Source organism: Megalobrama amblycephala, linkage group LG16, assembly GCF_018812025.1.
Source record: "Megalobrama amblycephala isolate DHTTF-2021 linkage group LG16, ASM1881202v1, whole genome shotgun sequence".
In the NCBI taxonomy this organism is placed as follows: Eukaryota; Metazoa; Chordata; class Actinopteri; order Cypriniformes; family Xenocyprididae; genus Megalobrama; species Megalobrama amblycephala.
In genome coordinates this window covers 472,571-490,804 of record NC_063059.1, presented here as the reverse complement: position 1 = coordinate 490,804, position 18,234 = coordinate 472,571, and the positions used below count along the sequence as shown (strand labels likewise).

The window sequence follows — 18,234 nt, the reverse complement described above, 5'->3', positions numbered from 1 at the left end:
AAACAAAGAAAATGTTGATGAACAAGGATGTGACACATCACTCTTTCTTTTTCTGGTTGTTAAAGCTAGTAGATTCTTTCACCAATTTCTTTGGGAGGTTGGGGTCATTGTCAAGTGCCTTCCACAGTTTCTTCAGCATCCTTTTAAAAAGATTGAAGTCGGCATCTGGCTTCAAATCATAGAGCATTGAGGAGTAGCCAAGAACTGCATCATGAAAACAAGCCACACGATCCACTTCCAAATCATTCTCTCCAGCAGAGATCGAAGCCAAATCCACAAAGACTTTTAACTCATTGATGTCTGAAGTTATGAAGAGGAATAACATTTGATTATAAAAGAGCATAGAACTGTATGAAATCACATCTAATTACTAGTACATACTATCCAATTACTTTATTTACCTGTAAGAGCATTTGTAACCCACAGAACAAAATTCTTTTTGAGACCAAGCTCCTGAAGGCACAGTCTCCGGGATTCTGTGATATCCACAAGCACAATTTTTGCCTGCACCAATTCATCGTCAATGCTAACAAGACGCTCCTTTTTAAAATTCTCATGTCTCTGAAGTAAAGAAAGCATTGTGGGTTTACCATATTATTTCTTTTTGATAAAAAAAAAAAAAAAAAAATGCACTTATGGTGGCAAAAATTTGATGACTTACAGTAACAAGTAACTTCTCCAAGACTTGAAAGTCTCCTGTTAGGCAAAGTGTCTCTTTGACCATCGTGACCACCTCAGCTGACTGTATTGCCAGATGAAGCTCATGGTACTGCTCAATCTGATGGATTCTTGTCTGGACCCAACATTGATCATCACTACGATCTAGTTTGCATATGGTTGCGAATTCTGCTGCCAGTTCTTTATATTTTCCCTTGTAGGCTCTGAATGTTTCATCAATTTTTTCAAAAGTAATGCTGCCATCTTTAAGCCCGGTGTATATGTCTTTGTAGGCATTGTAGCAAGGTTTAAATATGTCACTGTGAAGCTTTCTGAGGGCGATAACCATCTCGCCTGCTGGAGGAATTGCTTTATTAGCTTTAGCAAACTTTGCAGCCTCATTCATCCAGCACACTTTGAAGATGTAGCTGTCTTTGAAGGTGTTTAGGACCTCTGCCATAGATCGAACATCATCTTCAAGCTCAAAGTAGTTGAGTACTCTTGACTTTGTGGAGGGAGTTTGATTTAATAAATGAACATCCACAAACTTGTCCAGGTTCATCTCATCAATGTCAATATGGCGTTTGTTTTCCAACCATTCAAAATCAACTGTAAATGGAACACATTTTAAATTAAATCTCAGTTTAAAAGCAATATGTTATTGTCATGTGAAGAAAAGAAAGCTTATACCCCTCCCATGTTCCTGTAGACTGCGACACATTGTAATGAGAGCATCGACCAGTGATATCTCATGATAAGTAGCATTCACCTCCTTTCGTCTACAGTCAAGAAGCCTTTCCATGGCTTTGGTGTCCGTGTATTGTGTATCCATTTCACAAAAACAGTCTGGAAAAAACAACAATGTCATAACTCCTCACATTATAGTTTGTAAAAGTGCCAAATATCATGTAATGTGTTTTACCTAAATTAAACAGCTCAAAGAAAGCGCTACTCTTTTGCAGGATGTGATTGAGTAGCTTTATCTTTATTTTCCCCGTAACAAACTGATTTAAAATGTCTTTGAATAATGAGATTGCCATGTCAAATTTCTTTTTGGCATCTTCAGAAAGCTGATTGATCAGTTTTTCATCAGCACCTACAGAAAAAATTAAATGCATTTAAACATTACATATATTCAAACATTATATATAAATATATCCATCACTGTTTCTGTCTCAGATGGTGAGATTTAACATAGGATTGCTATGCACTATGCAGAATCCATGTAGTACCATAAAGCTCAAAGATATGCTTAGCTGCCGTCCAGTTCAGTAGATGTTTGAGAACAACTTCTTCATCCTCCAGATAGGTTCCTTTGCTGTCTCTTGGCCAGGAATGTATGATGATGGTAGACACAAGCGATTTAAATTTCCAGTTTATGCAGAGTTTATTCAATCTCTCAAAAAGTAGCCTTTCAGATTTAGCCTGTTAAAAAAAAGATTTTACAGTTAGTGCCTGTTTTAAAATTTTTCATCTTAATTAAAAGGAAAAGAATATTGCAAAAGTATTGAGAAATCCATGAAGACCATGAACAGGAAAGAGCTTCTGATGGGTGGAGGAGATAGCACTGCTGCAGCCGTGAAACCAAGGTTAGACAGAGAAACAAAGGTTCTGCAGGAGCGGAGGAGATAACACTGCTGTGGCAGTGAAGGCAAGGTTAGTCAGAGAACTGTGCTCTTTCAGGAGCAGATAAGACATCACTGCTCCGGCAGTGAAAGAATGAAGTAGGCTCCTGCAGGAACGGGTGGGAAGACACTGCTGCGTGTTACAGCTGGTGTATGCAGGAGAGATGAAGCGTACACGGAGATCCACAATGATGGATTTTAATGACAAAGGAGATAAACTATACAAAACACAGCAACACACAACTTAACATACACAGAGAACGGACAGGGAGTGAAGGGAGTGAGTCCATTATAAAGGCAGTGATGATGAGGGAGTCGAGGTGCAGATGATCGGTGATAATGGGGAGAAGACAAGGGAAGTGAGTGCAGGTGTGGAGAACAGGAGGATTATGGGAAATGGAGTCCGGGACACACAGGAACTGTGACACTGCGGCAGTGAAGTAGAATTATTTTTACTGTTTGAGTGGATTGATGGTGTTAATTGAAGAAGATATGGTGAGCCTGTAGGTTTGAGTGTGTAAGAACAAGCTAGAGCTGAAGAATTTAGCTGATAAGGGTTCATAGGATAGGCAATAGGATCAAATATAGTTCTTAAATGCCTCTGGCGACCAGCCACCGAGAGTTTGAATCTGATGCTGGGAGAGGCATACATTTATTTGAATGCATTAGTGAGAACAAATGTTTGTATGAATTTGTCCTACAAGTCTGTGCTGCATCTGATGAACAATAGTGAAGCTGGGTTTAAATAATTTCAAAACAGAAACACATATACACTATATAACTTTCAGTTCCTAATCAACTTGTTGATAAATCGCAGGACAGCACTCACAATAAGTTATTAATGATTATGTGTGCGAAAGTGCGTGCGATCTGCACATGCGTTTAAGCTATATAGGAAGCAGCGCATTAGTTTAGAAAGGCAAATCACTTGTACAATAACAGTTTAAAATGTGTATTCCTCTGAAAAAAAATGTACAAACCCGATTCCAAAAAAGTTGGGACCCTGTACAAATTGTGAATAAAAAAGGAATGCAATAATTTACAAATCTCATAAACTTATATTTTATTCACAATAGAATATAGATAAAATATCAAATGTTGAAAGTGAGACATTTTGAAATGCCATGCCAAATATTGGCTCATTTTGGATTTCATGAGAGCTACACATTCCAAAAAAGTTGGGACAGGTAGCAATAAGAGGCCGGAAAAGTTAAATGTACATATAAGGAACAGCTGGAGGACCAATTTGCAACTTATTAGGTCAATTGGCAACATGATTGGGTATAAAAAGAGCCTCTCAGAGTGGCAGTGTCTCTCAGAAGTCAAGATGGGCAGAGGATCACCAGTTCCCCCAATGCTGCGGCCAAAAATAGTTTCTCAGAGCAAAATTTGGGTACAGTGTCCCAACTTTTTTGGAATCGGGTTTGTATTATCCAGATAGCATAAACTATGCTCATGATTTAATGCAGTGGTTCTCAAACTTTTTAGAGTGGAGTACCCCCTGAAGCATTTAACATCTTGCTGCGTACCCTCTCTCTTCCACTCAGACTGCAGTCACACCTGTTCCATTAAAGTACAATAGTTGCCCCCTTAACTTGTTTTTCCAGTGTATTTTTGTACCTTTATACATATCTTTTTAAAATAAAAATGTTATAATTAAAAAAGGCTCAATAGAGAAATATGTAGTGATGGCAAAAAAACAAAACAAAGTGATAATTTTAAATATTAAACTAAAATCCCCAGTAGGTGTCGGTAAGGCATGTCTTAATGAGTAAGTCATTGAGTCGTTTATTCATTCATTCAGTAACGAAGCAAGTGGCTGCATTTATGAATGGGTCATTGAATCATTTACTCTTTTGATTCGTTCAGAGTCACATCTTCATTCACGAAACATCACTACGTGTTGCAGTTCTTCTGTGGCTTTCCTTGGAACTAATATTTTGTTGCAAAATTGAGACACAACATTTAAAATGTTTTTAACTTAATATTACCCTTTTTTTTTACTGTTATATAACATCAGTGTCACATTAGCAATTATGTGGATATTTGGGGGAAAAAAATGCATGCTTGTTTGTATAATATATTATCAACATTAGAAACAAGAACTCACAGGGTTTTTGTATGGAAGAGAGTTTGAATCTTAAATCCATCTTTATGCACACATAGCCTGGGTTTATAGGTTCCCTTTCAGTCGGTCACGTTCGACGTACGTCAGTAGTGACCGACGAATTGGGATATCGATAGAGAGCCCCTATCAGCTTCGAGGGAACTAAAACAAGCCAATGAACATTGGCGTGCGATATTTGCATAATGCGCACCGCCCACATACGGGGGATATAAATAGGAAGCGGATGCAATCGCACTCTGTCTTTCGCTTCGGAGCCATACTGTTGGTGTCCTACAGCTGACTGAAAACACAAGCCACTAAGAAGACTTAGCCTTTGTGTTGGAGCTACGACACTGCAGCGAGGTCGGGAGCTGGAGCCGGGCAGAACTTCTGCTGTTTATACAGCGTTCCGCTGTAAATCCCTTTTGTGTGGGTGTGCGATTTAGGCCGGTACTCCTGTGTGTTTACACACTCATGACACTCCCTGTGTGTCTCGACATAAAAGAGCTGAAATTTCCCCTTTTGAAAGAGACTTCACAGACGAACCCTGCATCTTTCAAAGATGTCATTTCGTCTGTGCGCTACTGGATGTGGTCATTCCCTGGTCCCTGCTGATGGGCACAATCGCTGCATCACGTGTTTGGGCGTTCAGCACGCTGAAGCAGCGTTTGTAGATGGTTCATGTTCTCATTGTGGGAACATGACTATCGCGGCGCTGAGGTCGAGACTCTCGTTCCTTGGTTCTCAGGGAGCGGGGGTCCCTTCCCCTATGCCCCGCGCGGCCGTTTTTTCTGGCTCCGGTCGGAATGATGGTTCGCCGGCGTGTAGGCCGCCTCTTCAGCACCGCAGCCCGTGGTGTTACCACCTTGCCATGCTGGGCCCTCTTCGGAGCGTCCGGTACTGTCCTTTGGTGCGCCTGCAGAAGATCAGATGTTGATCACGGCATCGGAAGGTGAGCAAGAGTCCTCGGGAGAGGAAGACTCAGCTGCGCTGCCGCCCCACGGGGCTGCAGCCTTTGTCGAATTGGATCCTGAGTTGATGGCTGTGCTTTCCCGGGCGGCCGAGAAGGTCGGGCTCGCATGGAATCCTCCACCGTGTCCCGGTCCTTCTCGGCTCGACGATTGGTACCTCGGGACGGGTCGCGCTGGTCCTCAGCGTCCCGGCCCGATGCCTTTCTTTCCGGAGGGGCACGATGAGGTGACTAAGTCTTGGCGGATGCCGTATAGCGTTTACTCTAGACCCGGTCCCTCGTCCGCCTTCACCACCCTGGACGGCGGAGAGGCTAAAGGTTATACGGGGATCCCCCCAGTCTAGAGGTCTGTAGCGACGCAGCTCTGTCCTATGGCCTCCGGCTGGCGTGGTGAACCACGCCTTCCGTCCCGGGCCTGTAAATTCTCCGCGAACCTCACGGAGAAAGCTTACAGAGCCTGTGGGCAGGCTGCCTCCGCCCTGCATGCCATGGCCCTTTTGCAAGTCTATCAGGCAAAAGCGTTATTGGAGATGCCTCAGGGTGGCCTTGATCAACAGTTGCTAGGGGAGCTGCGCGCTGCCACCGACCTCGCTCTCCGGGCGACTAAGGTGACAGTGCACTCTGTTGGTCAAGCGATGGCTACGCTTGTAGTCCAGCAGCGCCATTTGTGGCTGAACCTGGCTGACATGAGGGAGACCGATAAATATCGGTTCCTGGACTCCCCCGTGTCCCAGGCCGGCCTTTTCGGCGACGCGGTGGAGAGCTTCGCCCAACAGTTCTCCGCCGCCCAGAAGCAGGCTGAGGCCATCAAACATGTCTTGCCCCGCCGGCCAGCTGCTGCCTCGACCCAGCCGGTGGCGCAACCTCAGCCTGCTCGTCGCCGAGGGCGCCCACTCGCGTCGTCCTCCGCCCCTGCTAAAGTGGCAAAGCAGCAGCCTCCACCAGCCAAACAGCAGGGATCCGGCAGCTGACGGAGCGCCCAGCCCACTCAGGCCAAGCCAGGTGGCAAGAGGTTGAGGAAGTCGCGATCCTGAGATGGGCGACCAGGAGGAGGAAGTTTCAGCTCTTCGGGAGAGGATTCCATCGTCTCTCCCACTCCCGGAGGAGGGCCGGGAGGAATTTGTGTTGTCTGTCCCGCCGCTGGCTCTCCGGAGTCCAGCGGTACCCACTTTTTCACAAAAAGAGCTGTTTCTGAATCCTCCAGGTCACAAGAGGGCGCGGCTGTCTGGGTCCGAGGTTCTGCCTCGTCATCCACAGTCCCCTCTCACATCGCCAGTGGGTGACAGTATGATGGTCGAGGCCGCACCATGTGTGCCGTCTCCCATTCGTACTACCACTCGGCGGAGTCAGACTCCACTTCGGGCCGTTGTGCCGTCTGAGTCGAGTCTCAGTACTCTGCCTCGCTGCCCCACTCCCGGTACGTCTGTGGTGCCTTTGGTCCCGCTGGCTCGGTGTCTGGAAGCCTGGCTAGCGCTCCCCAGCCCGTCCCGCTGGCTCATTCGCACAATCAGACTCGGCTATGCGATTCAGTTCGCCCGGCGTCCCCCGGTGTTCAGAGGTGTCCATTTCACTCAGGTGAGCCTGGACAGTGCTCCTGTTCTCCGAGCGGCGATTGCTGTCCTCCTGGCGAAGGATGCAATCGAGCCGGTCCCTCTAGCCGATATGAAGTCAGGGTTCTACAGCCCCTACTTCATTGTACCGAAGAAAGGAGGTGGGTTACGACCAATACTGGATCTGCGAGTCCTGAATCGGTCCCTTCACAGGCTGATGTTCAAGATGCTCACGCAGAAACGCATTTTCGAATGCATCCGTCCCCAGGATTGGTTTGCAGCGATAGACCTGAAGGATGCGTACTTTCATGTCTCGATATTGCTTCGCCACAGACCCTTTCTACGGTTTGCATTCGAGGGTCGAGCATATCAGTGCAAAGTCCTGCCCTTCGGGCTGGCCGTCACAAGGAACAAGGCGTTCGTATTCTCAACTACCTTGACGACTGGCTTATTCTGGCCAGCTCACAGGAGCAGTTGTGCGAACACAGGGATCTGGTGTTAGCTCACCTCAGCTGGTTGGGTCTTCAGGTCAACTGGGACAAGAGCAAACTCGCCCCTGGGCAGAGGATCACTTGTCTCGGTATGGAACTGTACTCGGTCGCCCAGACTGCACGCCTCACCAAGGAGCGCATCCAGTCAGTGTTGAACTGCCCGAGTTCGCTCAAACGCAGGACAGCGGCCCCACTGAAAATTTTTCAGAGGCTCCTGGGGCATATGGCATCCGCAGCCGCAGTCACGCAGCTCGGATTGCTTCATATGAGGCCGCTTCAACACTGGCTTCATGGCCGGGTCCCGAGATGGGCATGGCAGCGCGGTACGTTCTGTGTCCCAGTGACACCGGACTGCCGCCGCTCTCTCACCCAATGGTCAGACCCCTCGTTCCTGCGGGCTGGTGTCCCCCTCGAACAGGTGTCCAGGCATGCTGTGGTTCACACAGATGCCTCTGCCATGGGTTGGGGTGCCACATACAACGGGCATGCAGCTTCGGGTCTGTGGACGGGACCACAGCTGCATTGGCATGTCAATTGCCTCGAGTTGCTGGCAGTTTGTCTTGCGCTGGGCCGCTTCAGGAAGCTGCTATCAGGCAAGCATGTTCTAGTCCGCTCAGACAGCATTGCGACCGTGGCGTTCATCAACCATCAGGGTGGTCTACGCTCCCGTCACATGTCGCAACTCGCCCCCCATCTCGTTATGGAGTCAGAAGCATCTGAGGTCGCTTTGTGCCATTCATGTCCCAGGTGTGCTCAACCGTGCAGCTGATGAGCTCTCACGGCAGCCTCCATGTGCGGGCGAATGGAGACTCCATCCCCAGGTGGTCCAGCTAATTTGGCAGTTCTTTGGCGAGGCACAGATAGATCTGTTTGCCTCCCAGGACACGATCCATTGCCAGTGGTTTTATTCCCTGACCGTAGGTACTCTCGGCACGGATGCTCTGGCACACAGCTGGCCCCGGGGCCTTCGCAAATATGCGTTTCCCCCAGTGAGCCTTCTTGCACAGCTACTGTGCAAAGTCAGGGAGGACGAGGAGCAGGTCTTGTTGGTGGCCCCGTATTGGCCCACCCGGACCTGGTTTTCGGACCTCATGCTCCTCGCGACAGTCCCTCCTTGGCCCATTCCTCTGAGGAGGGATCTTCTGACTCAGAAAGGGGGCACCCTGTGGCACCCGCGTCCCGACCTGTGGAACCTCCACGTGTGGTCCCTGGATGGGATGCGGAGGTTCTAAGTGATTTCCCGCAGGCGGTTGCAGACACTATCACTTCCACTAGAGCTCCTTCTACTAGGAACCTCTATGCGTTGAAGTGGAACCTGTTCATTGAATGGTGTTCCTCTCACCGAGAGGACCCCCGATCTTGCTCGGTCAGATCTGTGCTCTCTTTCCTGCAAGAGGGTCTGGAGCGAAGACTGTCTCCCTCCACCCTCAAAGTGTATGTTGCCGCTATTGCCGCACATCACGATGCAGTTGATGGGAAGTCCCTTGGGAGACACGATCTGATCGTCAGGTTCCTCAGGGGGGCGAGGAGACTGAATCCTCCTCGTATTCCCTCCATACCCTCTTGGGATCTCACCTTAGTTCTTACATCTCTCTGGGGTCATCCCTTCGAGCCTTTGCAGTCAGTTGAGTTAAAAGAACTGTCCCTTAAGACCGTCCTCCTGGTTGCATTGGCCTCGCTCAAGAGGGTAGGGGACCTGCACGCATTTTCGGTCGATGAATCGTGCCTGGAATTCGGGCCTGGGGATTCTCACGTTATCTTGAGACCCCGACCCGGATATGTGCCCAAGGTTCCTACCACTCCCTTCAGAGATCAGGTAGTGAACCTGCAAGCGCTGCCTTCGGAGGCGGCAGACCCAGCCCTGGCTTCGCTCTGTCCAGTTCGCGCTCTGCACGTTTACGTGGATAGAACTCGAAGCTTTAGGACCTCAGATCAGCTCTTTGTTACGGAGGCCAGCCGAAGGGAAAGGCTGTCTCCAAGCAGAGGATGGCCCACTGGTTAGTGGATGCCATTGCCCTAGCTTACGATTCCTAGGGCATGCCGTGCCCGTTCAGGTTGAGAGCTCACTCCACTAGAGCAGTGGCCTCTTCCTGGGCGCTGGCTCAAGGCACCTCACTGACAGATATCTGTAGAGCTGCGGGCTGGGTGACACCCAACACGTTTGCTAGGTTTTATAGCTTACGTGTAGAGCCGGTATCTTCCCGTGTACTCGCTTCAACTAGCCGGTAGATGCGTTGTACCTGCTCTTTTGTGTCGGCTTGCAATGCCATTCCCGCCCCCTGGGCCGGATACGAGCATTTTTGACTCCAGTCGTGTTCCCCGGTTGGCGTCCTCCACCTCCCCCTTCAGCTCAGACATTGCGGAGTGTCTGTTGCCAGGTCAACATCCGTCCCTGAAGTTGTCTGTTGGCTGGGTTCCATGCGTTATGACCCCTCCACGTGAGTGGTCCCATATGTGTATCGTCCATGGTCAAACTCCCTACGGTGAGCCCATGTCTTTCCCTGAGCAGAGTTAACTCTGCTGTCTCCTGTTTAATGAGTCTCCCCCTACTTTAGGTAGGGCCATTCCAGGGACTTCGTATGCATACTGCCCTAGCGTCAGTCCATATGTATTCTCCACGTAAAGTCCTCCCCAAGGGTAGGTGGTGGCCTCCGCAGCGTCCCTTCGGGTTCGCTTCCCCAGTGTAGTCTAGTTTACTTAGTGGGTAGATCGGAACAGCAGTAGACTCTCTCGGTGTTAGCTCGCCCCCTTCACCGTCCCAATTGGTGCGACGGGTGGCTAGAGCTTGCACTGGGCACTGGAAGGGGTTTCGTAACTGTGGCATTTTAGTTGGGATCCCAATTCGTCAGTCACTACTGACATACGTCGAACGTGACCGACTGAAAGGGAACGTCTCGGTTACGTATGTAACCCTCGTTCCTTGAAGGAGGGAACAGTTTCTGTACCCTCGCTGCAGTGCGGACACCAGTTGTCTCCTCAGCGAAAAACAGAGTGCGATTGCATCCACTTTTTATTTATATCCCCCGGATGTGGGCGGTGCGCATTATGCAAATATCGCACGCCAATGTTCATTGGCTTGTTTTAGTTCTCGCAAAGCTGATAGGGGCTCTCTAGCGTTATCCCAATTCGTCGGTCACTACTGACGTACGTCTCCGTTCCCTCCTTCAGGGAACGAGGGTTACATACGTAACCGAGACGTTATTTGTTCTTCATGCTAGTAAGTGCTAAATCCCCACTTTTACAAAGGTACATTGTTGTGAATGGCAATAATGTAGCCCGATTTGATTTGTCAGGACATTTTGCCTGTTACAAATACATGCTCAGTTTTAATGTTATTTTAAGGTGGAGTAGAATTAAATGAATGGCAAAACTCAGCATTTTGTTCACATACCCCCTCTTGTCACCTCACATACCCTCAGGGGTACACATAACCCAGTTTGAGAACCACTGATTTAGAGACTGAAGTGAAACAAAGAGAGATCACAAAGATCCACCCAAATCCATTTATAACGATGTTTATGACCTATGTTTATGATGTTTAACAACCTTAAAATTTATGTAAACTACACACATCCATTTTACACTTATTCACAGAAATAAGTATTCTCAGTGACAGCTATTTGTAGTGCATCTGACACAAATTCAGCTGCTAATGTACAGTTGAATGACTGCATGACAGTTCAATCTTTTCCCATCATGTTTAGTCTCTATTTGTTCAGAATATTGACAAAGGTATTCTGGTGGTTTGGAAAGTTGCTGTAAAGACTTCCAACTTTGTGCTTTATGCAAATGAGTTCCACAGGGGAGAGAAGGGTGGGTCACACTCTGTGTGTCCCCTCTGATGCCAGCAGCCAATCACAGCACTCGAATGGAGAAGCGCCAAAATGCAATCTCCTCCTCATCGGCAAGGGATAAAGGGATGCTCCTTGTTCTTTTTCTCAGGAGAGCAAACTTCACCTCAAGGTACCTTCATCTGCGTGTTCCAGATTGATAAGGACCTTCTGCACCTACACCAGGGCCTCATCTGTGTGTTCCAGATTTTAGGACCCTTTGGTGCTCCAGGAGATCAGTATCCCACAGAGCTTCGTGTTCGAGACTGTTGAAACAGATTCTGGCTCCTCTCCCCACTGCATCGTCACCCAGCACAACCAGTGGAAGATGTCACCGTCATCGGACTCAACCAAGTGGAACGTAAATATCACTTAACCAAACCTCTTTCCAGAGACCTTGGCATTGTTGTATATTATCAGTATATAATTTCCTAATTCTCATTAGATGTAATATAGCTGATGTTAGTTAATAACAAATAATCTCTCGTTTATTTATGTGATCCAAAAATCACAATGTCAGCGGTGACGTGAGTACCAATCCCTACTTTACTTTGCATCCTCGGATGGGCAAAAGTAAAAATCACAACACTAGAAACTAAATTCTGCTGGTACAAAGAGGAGAAATAATTCTTAAACTAGACTAGTTTTTGGACCTAATCTCATTTTATTAAATGTTCTAATGTACAGTATGAGTCTATGATGCTATATGACTCATGTTGTCAGAGGGAACAAATTGAAGGACCTTTACCTGGCATATTGCAGTAACAGCCTGGAGAGCACACTTCTCCACGCTACCCACCAATAAAGGATGGGAGGCATTAAGTTCCTCAATCTTTGAGCAGTAAACCTGTATTTGGTCCAGACGATCTTCCTAATAAAAGAGAGAGAAAAAAAAAAAAAACATTTGTATTTATACAAATATAGAAAACAGACATTGAAATATGTCAATGAGTCCAGGTCACTGTTAAATGTTAGACTCAAGTCACATTTTGAACTAGTCTGTTCTAACAATTCCAGATCCTTCAAAAAAATAAGACTTGATTCTCTCCCATCCATAATATTCAATCCTATATACTAAATGAAAAATGTTTATATCTAGTTGTGTACTGTCTTTCTTTAAAATTATTTAAAGGGGTGGTTCAATGCGATTTCACTTTTTTAACTTTAGTTAGTGTGTAATGTTGCTGCAATGTTGTCTTTTAAAGTTATCATGGTTTAATGCCTACAAAAATGACCGGATTGGACTACAACAAGCTTCTACGGTGACAGGGAGGGGACATATTCGGTTCACTTAGTTTTGTCGTGGCTACAACATATAAACTCGTGGGAAGGTGATGATAACTCATGGCCACGAGATCAGCTTGTCGAGGTAAAAACATCCTTATGTCGTGGCCACGCGATGTAAAGTCGTGGCCTCGAGATCATATGGTGAAGGAACGAGATATTTTTCTCATGGCCACGAGTTACATATGTAAACAACCTGCGCAACCATAGCAACCTGGAATTATCAGAAACAGATAAGACCAATAATATTTATTTTCAATTAAGAAAAAGAATGGAATTAAGAAATTATTATATTAACATAGTGTACATTATATTGTATTGCACGCAATGTTTAAAACATAAATGTTTAAACATTGTACATTTTAATCCCATCTAACAGTCTTTTAAATCCATTCACTCATCGTTTATTTTTTATTTAATATGTTTATATTATTATTAGTTACATTTGTACATTTGCTTTATTTTCCCCTTCATTTCCCATATTTCTTTATCTAATTAATATTCTGTACTTTATGTTACTTAAAGTTTGTATTCTGTAGGTTAAATACTGTAAATGCCCTATCATGCCAATAAAGTTTTGACTTTATGACTGTTTCTGTATGAGCGTCTGTTCTTACTTGTAGCCCCTCGTGCTTGTGACAGCATTCAAATTAATTCAGAGTTTAAGTTTAAGTTTAAATGTGTTACTATTTTAGAATATTTTGTTTATTATTTGTATATAATAAACTTTTTTTATGATTTTATTTTATTTCTGTAGGCGCACAGGATTTTTACAGGAAGTTCATTTACGGGAATTAAACACACCAGTAAAGCTTTAATCAGAACACTGGGGCAGCAGTAACAGTTACAAGTGACAGCATATCTAAACACTTTGACACAAATACAAACAAAAATACTTAACATTCACAAACGTCCGTTAAAAGCCGTGCTTGCAGATGTTCTGCTTGAGCCTCTTCATCATTACTGCTATGCGAGTCTGATTCGGGCTTAAATTGATACGGCAATGTTGATGCCATTATTTACATTTCCACTAAAGCAAAGACTGGACTTTGACCTAAGCACACGTGACGTTTGCCCATAATGGTAAGGGCTGTGGTGTTTCCGGTCAACGTATTTCGAACAGCGAATCATAATACACAGGGTCAACTAACCAATCTGGGCCCATTGTGTATTTCTGAGGGAGGGGCTTCATAGAACCAGGAACTTAACCCTTATAGGGGCTTTGAGGTCTTTTTAGACCCCAAACGACGTTTGCTAAAAATATATATATATGTATATTTTTGTCCAAATGACATAAAACTTTGACAAAAAGTAGCTTTTATTGTCATAATTGTGATTTCATAATATTTAGATTTGAATCAAACTGAAAATACTTGTGAAAAGATGTCTTTCAGTCAGTCAAATAACACATAAAGTGATCATTTTTTACTTTTAAAACTGCATTTTCCTAAAGATGGGCAAAAATCTCACACTAAACTATGTCAAATTATCCATGTTATCCCCATGAATGAAAGTTAGAAATGTGGGTCTTTTATAAAGTGAATTTTACATAAAAAAGGTTTTTGTAGAAAACCTACTCAACAAAATATTTATTTATTTATTTATATAAATGTAAAAGATATGATAAATCCTCCAAAAACTGCACAAATGTTGAGTAAAAACATTAATAAACAGTAAAATTAATGTAAAACACCGAAGACCCTGAGTGTACTTTGTAGACCGCACAAGGGTTAAAAGAGCGTTTTTAGAAGGGAAACAGAGGTGTAGAATAAAGGTAAAATATATGAAAAATATGGTGGTTTTTTTTAAAACGAAGCATTGAGACATATTAAACTGTGCCTCATAAACACAATCAAGCCTAGAAAAAAAACAGTGAACCACCCCTTTAAAAATAATTGAACTTTCGTAAATAAGATGCTAGAAAACCAAAGAATGTGCAGAACCTGAAAGAATTGTTTTAGCAACAGTGGGCAGCTTTTTAACTCTTTCCTCGCCATTTACAGAATTTTCCTGCTTTCTGTGTTTTCACTTTTATACGGTAGGAGGTGCTTTCGCACATCTTCTGAAAGAGTACTATAGAGACCTGCACAGGACGGATTTTCCTGTCACGCGGCTGCCTGCTCCCGCAGGATTCTGTCCTGCTCCCACAAACATTTTTTTTATCTTGTCCAGCTCCCGCCCACAACATTCATGTTTTGTCCCACTCATGCCTGCAAAATCCCACAAAAAATAGCCTATATAGATTTTTGTCAGTACATCCATGAAATTTACATTAAATATTAAGTTATGTGTTGCCAGCACAACCCAGCATAAACACTCTCAATTAAATATTTGTTTTTAAAGACTCAAAATTCACAAACAAGTTAGATTTAACAGAAAAGCAACCTGCTGTGTGCATGGTTTGGAATGACAGAAGGCGCTGCCTTTATAATTGTCACGAATACAGCTTCTCCGGCGCATCCTCCGGACCACCGGAGGGAGCCATCCCCTGAATATTGACTGTTCGTATCTGGACTCCATTTCCCATAGGCCCGCATTTGTGGGACTGATCACCCATGCACCTGCACCATATCACACTCACACTATTTAAGACACACACACACTCTCAGTCGCGAAGTCTTGATTTGCTGTAGTGATCATTTCTGAGCGTTTCTTGTGGACTGAACTTCTGTTATTACCTGGACTGTCTATCTCTGCTGAACCTTGCCGCCTGCCTCGACTCTTGCCTGTTTATCGACCTTGTGATTGTTAGCCGCCGGTCTTGAACTCTGCCTGTGACCTGTTTATGCCTGTCTGCTGCCAGCCCCGACCATTGCCTGTCCCCGATTACAGTACTGTCTTGCCCTCGTTTAATACTAACGTTCTTAATAAAACTGCAAATGGATCCTCTGTCTTCCGACCCATCATTACAGAAGACTTCGCCATCCAGCGATCCAGCAGCTTTGGCCCAGATTTCCACTGAATTGTCTGCCCAGGCCAATCAACTGGCCATGCACCACCTCCAGCTCTCACGTCTTACGTCCCTCACAGAAGAGCTGGTGAAAACGCTCCAGGGCCTGCGTCTCAATCCTGCCGAGACTTCCACTCCAGTACCTGTTGTTCCGCCCACACCTTTGCACAGCAGTCCACCGGCCATGAACCCTCGTCTGGCGCTTCCAGAGAAGTTTGACGGCACACCAACCAAGTGTAAGGGTTTCCTTTTACAATGTTCATTATACGTGAATCAGCAACCTACCTTATACTCCACGGAGGCCAGTTGGATCTCCTTCGTATGTTCTTTGCTGACCGGGAGGGCGCTGGATTGGGCCACCGCCGTCTGGCAGGACGATGGTTCCATGTTCCCCACCTTTGCTAACTTCCTACAACGATTCCGGGAGGTGTTCGAACATTCTGCAGGCGGTCTGAGTCCGGGCGATCAGCTACTCTCACTCACTCAAGGTAAAGCCACGGCGGCAGAGTATGCTGTACAGTTTCGCACACTGGCTGCACAAACTAACTGGGTGGAGGATACATTAAAGCTGCTGTTCCGCCGAGGACTCTCAATGGATTTACAGGCTGAACTTGCATGCCGAGACGAGGGCTGCTCTTCGAATTCCTTCATTGATCTAACCATCCACATTGACAACCTGCTGCGTATACGGCGACCTACTCGTTCATCCATTCCTGATACCCCAGTCTCTGAGGCCATGCAGCTCGGTTACACACCCCTCAAACCCGAAGAGAGAGAGAAGACGTCAAATGCATCTATGTTTCTACTGCGGTCAAACTGGTCATCTTAAAGCTAACTGCCCAATCCGTCCAACACCTTCCAGTTCCAAAGTGGTGAGTTCTCTGCAACCGTACCATTACGCATCCAATTGCTTAAAAATTCCCGTACAACTCTCTATTAATGAACAAACCATTTCCTCACACGCACTCTTGGATTCGGGGGCGGCTGGAAACTTTATATCTGATACCTTCATCAAAGAACACAACATTCCACTAATTGATTGTACTTCTTCATTGACAGTGGAAGCGTTAGATGGCAAACCCATCGGAGGAGGAAAAATTGCACACATTACATCGACATTAAAGCTCCAAATCGGCCTCCTGCATCATGAGCTCATCAGTTTCTATGTCATACACTCTCCACAAAACCCCATTATCCTTGGTCTGCCATGGCTTCGTTCGCACAACCCACACATATCATGGATGGAAGGAGAAATTATTCAATGGAGCCCGCACTGCCAGGAAAACTGCTTACGTTCCATAAAGCCCATACCGCTGCACTCAGTGAAAATCAAAGAAGGACTGAACATCCCCCCCATCCCCCCATCCCCCCCGAGTATTCTGATCTGGCGATTAGCTTTTAGTAAGCATAAATCCACCGAACTACCTCCACATCGCCCCAGTGACTGTGCTATCGATTTGTTACCTAGTGTAACGCTCCCCAAGGGTAGGATTTTTCCCCTGTCAGCCTGAAACTGCGGCCATGCAAACTTACATAGAAGAGGAGCTGGCTAAGGGATTTATCCATCCATCCACGTCACCTGCATCTGCTGGGTTCTTTTTCGTCAAGAATAAGGACGGAGGGTTGAGACCATGCATTGATTACAGAGCCCTAAATGAAATGACGGTGAAATTTCGCTATCCCCTACCTCTCATACCAGCAGCCCTTCAACAACTCAGACAGGCAAGATCCTTCACAAAATTTGATCTCCGATGTGCCTACAATCTCATTCGCATTCGAGAAGGGGACGAATGGAAAACGGCCTTCTCGACGACCACTGGACACTATGAGACCCTCGTTATGCCATTCGGCCTGTCCAACAGTTCCGCTGTGTTCCAATCCTACATCAATGACATCTTCAGAGACATGCTGAATCGCTGGGTCATAGTATATATTGACGATATTCTGATTTATTCCGATTCCATCGAAGAACACATCCAACATGTAAGGGCGGTTCTACAAAGATTGATCGATCATCACCTGTACGCCAAAGCAGAAAAGTATGAGTTCCATCAAACCTCCACTACCTTCTTAGGTTACGTCATCAGCTCAGATGGGGTGGCCATGGATGACAACAAAGTGAGAGCTGTACTTGATTGGCCCAAACCACACACTCTGAAGGAACTACAATGATTCCTGGGTTTCGCAAACTTCTACAGACGCTTTATTCGCAACTTCAGCTGTGTAGCAGCTCCCTTGACCGCCATGACCAAACGCTCATCCTCTCGTCTGTCTTGGTCTGAAGAAGCCACCCAAGCCTTTTTTAAGAATTAAAGAACCATTTCACTACCGCTCCTATACTTCATCACCCAAACCCTGAACTTCCTTTTATAGTCGAGGTGGACGCTTCTAATACAGGCATTGGGGCTATTTTATCTCAACGGCAGGGCAACCCAGAAAAAATGTTTCTTTGTGCTTTCTACTCACGCAAACCATCCGCTGCTGAGCGGAATTATGATGTAGGGGACAGAGAACTGTTAGCCATGAAGGCGGCCCTTGAAGAGTGGTGTCATTGGCTGGAGGGAGCCAAGCATCCATTCACCGTTCTCACTGACCACAAGAATCTAGAGTACCTCCGCACCGCAAAATGCCTGAATCCCCGCCAAGCACGCTGGGCCATGTTCTTCACCCGATTCCAGTTCCACGTCACCTATAGACCTGGTTCCAAAAACACTAAAGCAGACGCACTATCACGCCAAACCGAAAACATCGATCAAGTTCAACCTGAAGA

The 18,234-nt window shown here is 45.8% G+C and overlaps 1 protein-coding gene across 1 annotated transcript in view; it reads right to left on the bottom strand.

Annotated features, from left to right (window-relative positions):
- Window positions 1-18,234, bottom strand: part of LOC125248521 (E3 ubiquitin-protein ligase rnf213-alpha-like) — an 86,673-nt gene that overhangs the window by 46,736 nt on the left and 21,703 nt on the right. Inside the window, 7 exon segments of the mRNA XM_048160446.1 lie at window positions 83-300; window positions 402-561; window positions 662-1,266; window positions 1,348-1,503; window positions 1,580-1,753; window positions 1,890-2,082; window positions 11,979-12,101. Of these exon segments, the coding sequence (XP_048016403.1) occupies window positions 83-300; window positions 402-561; window positions 662-1,266; window positions 1,348-1,503; window positions 1,580-1,753; window positions 1,890-2,082; window positions 11,979-12,101 (1,629 nt within the window).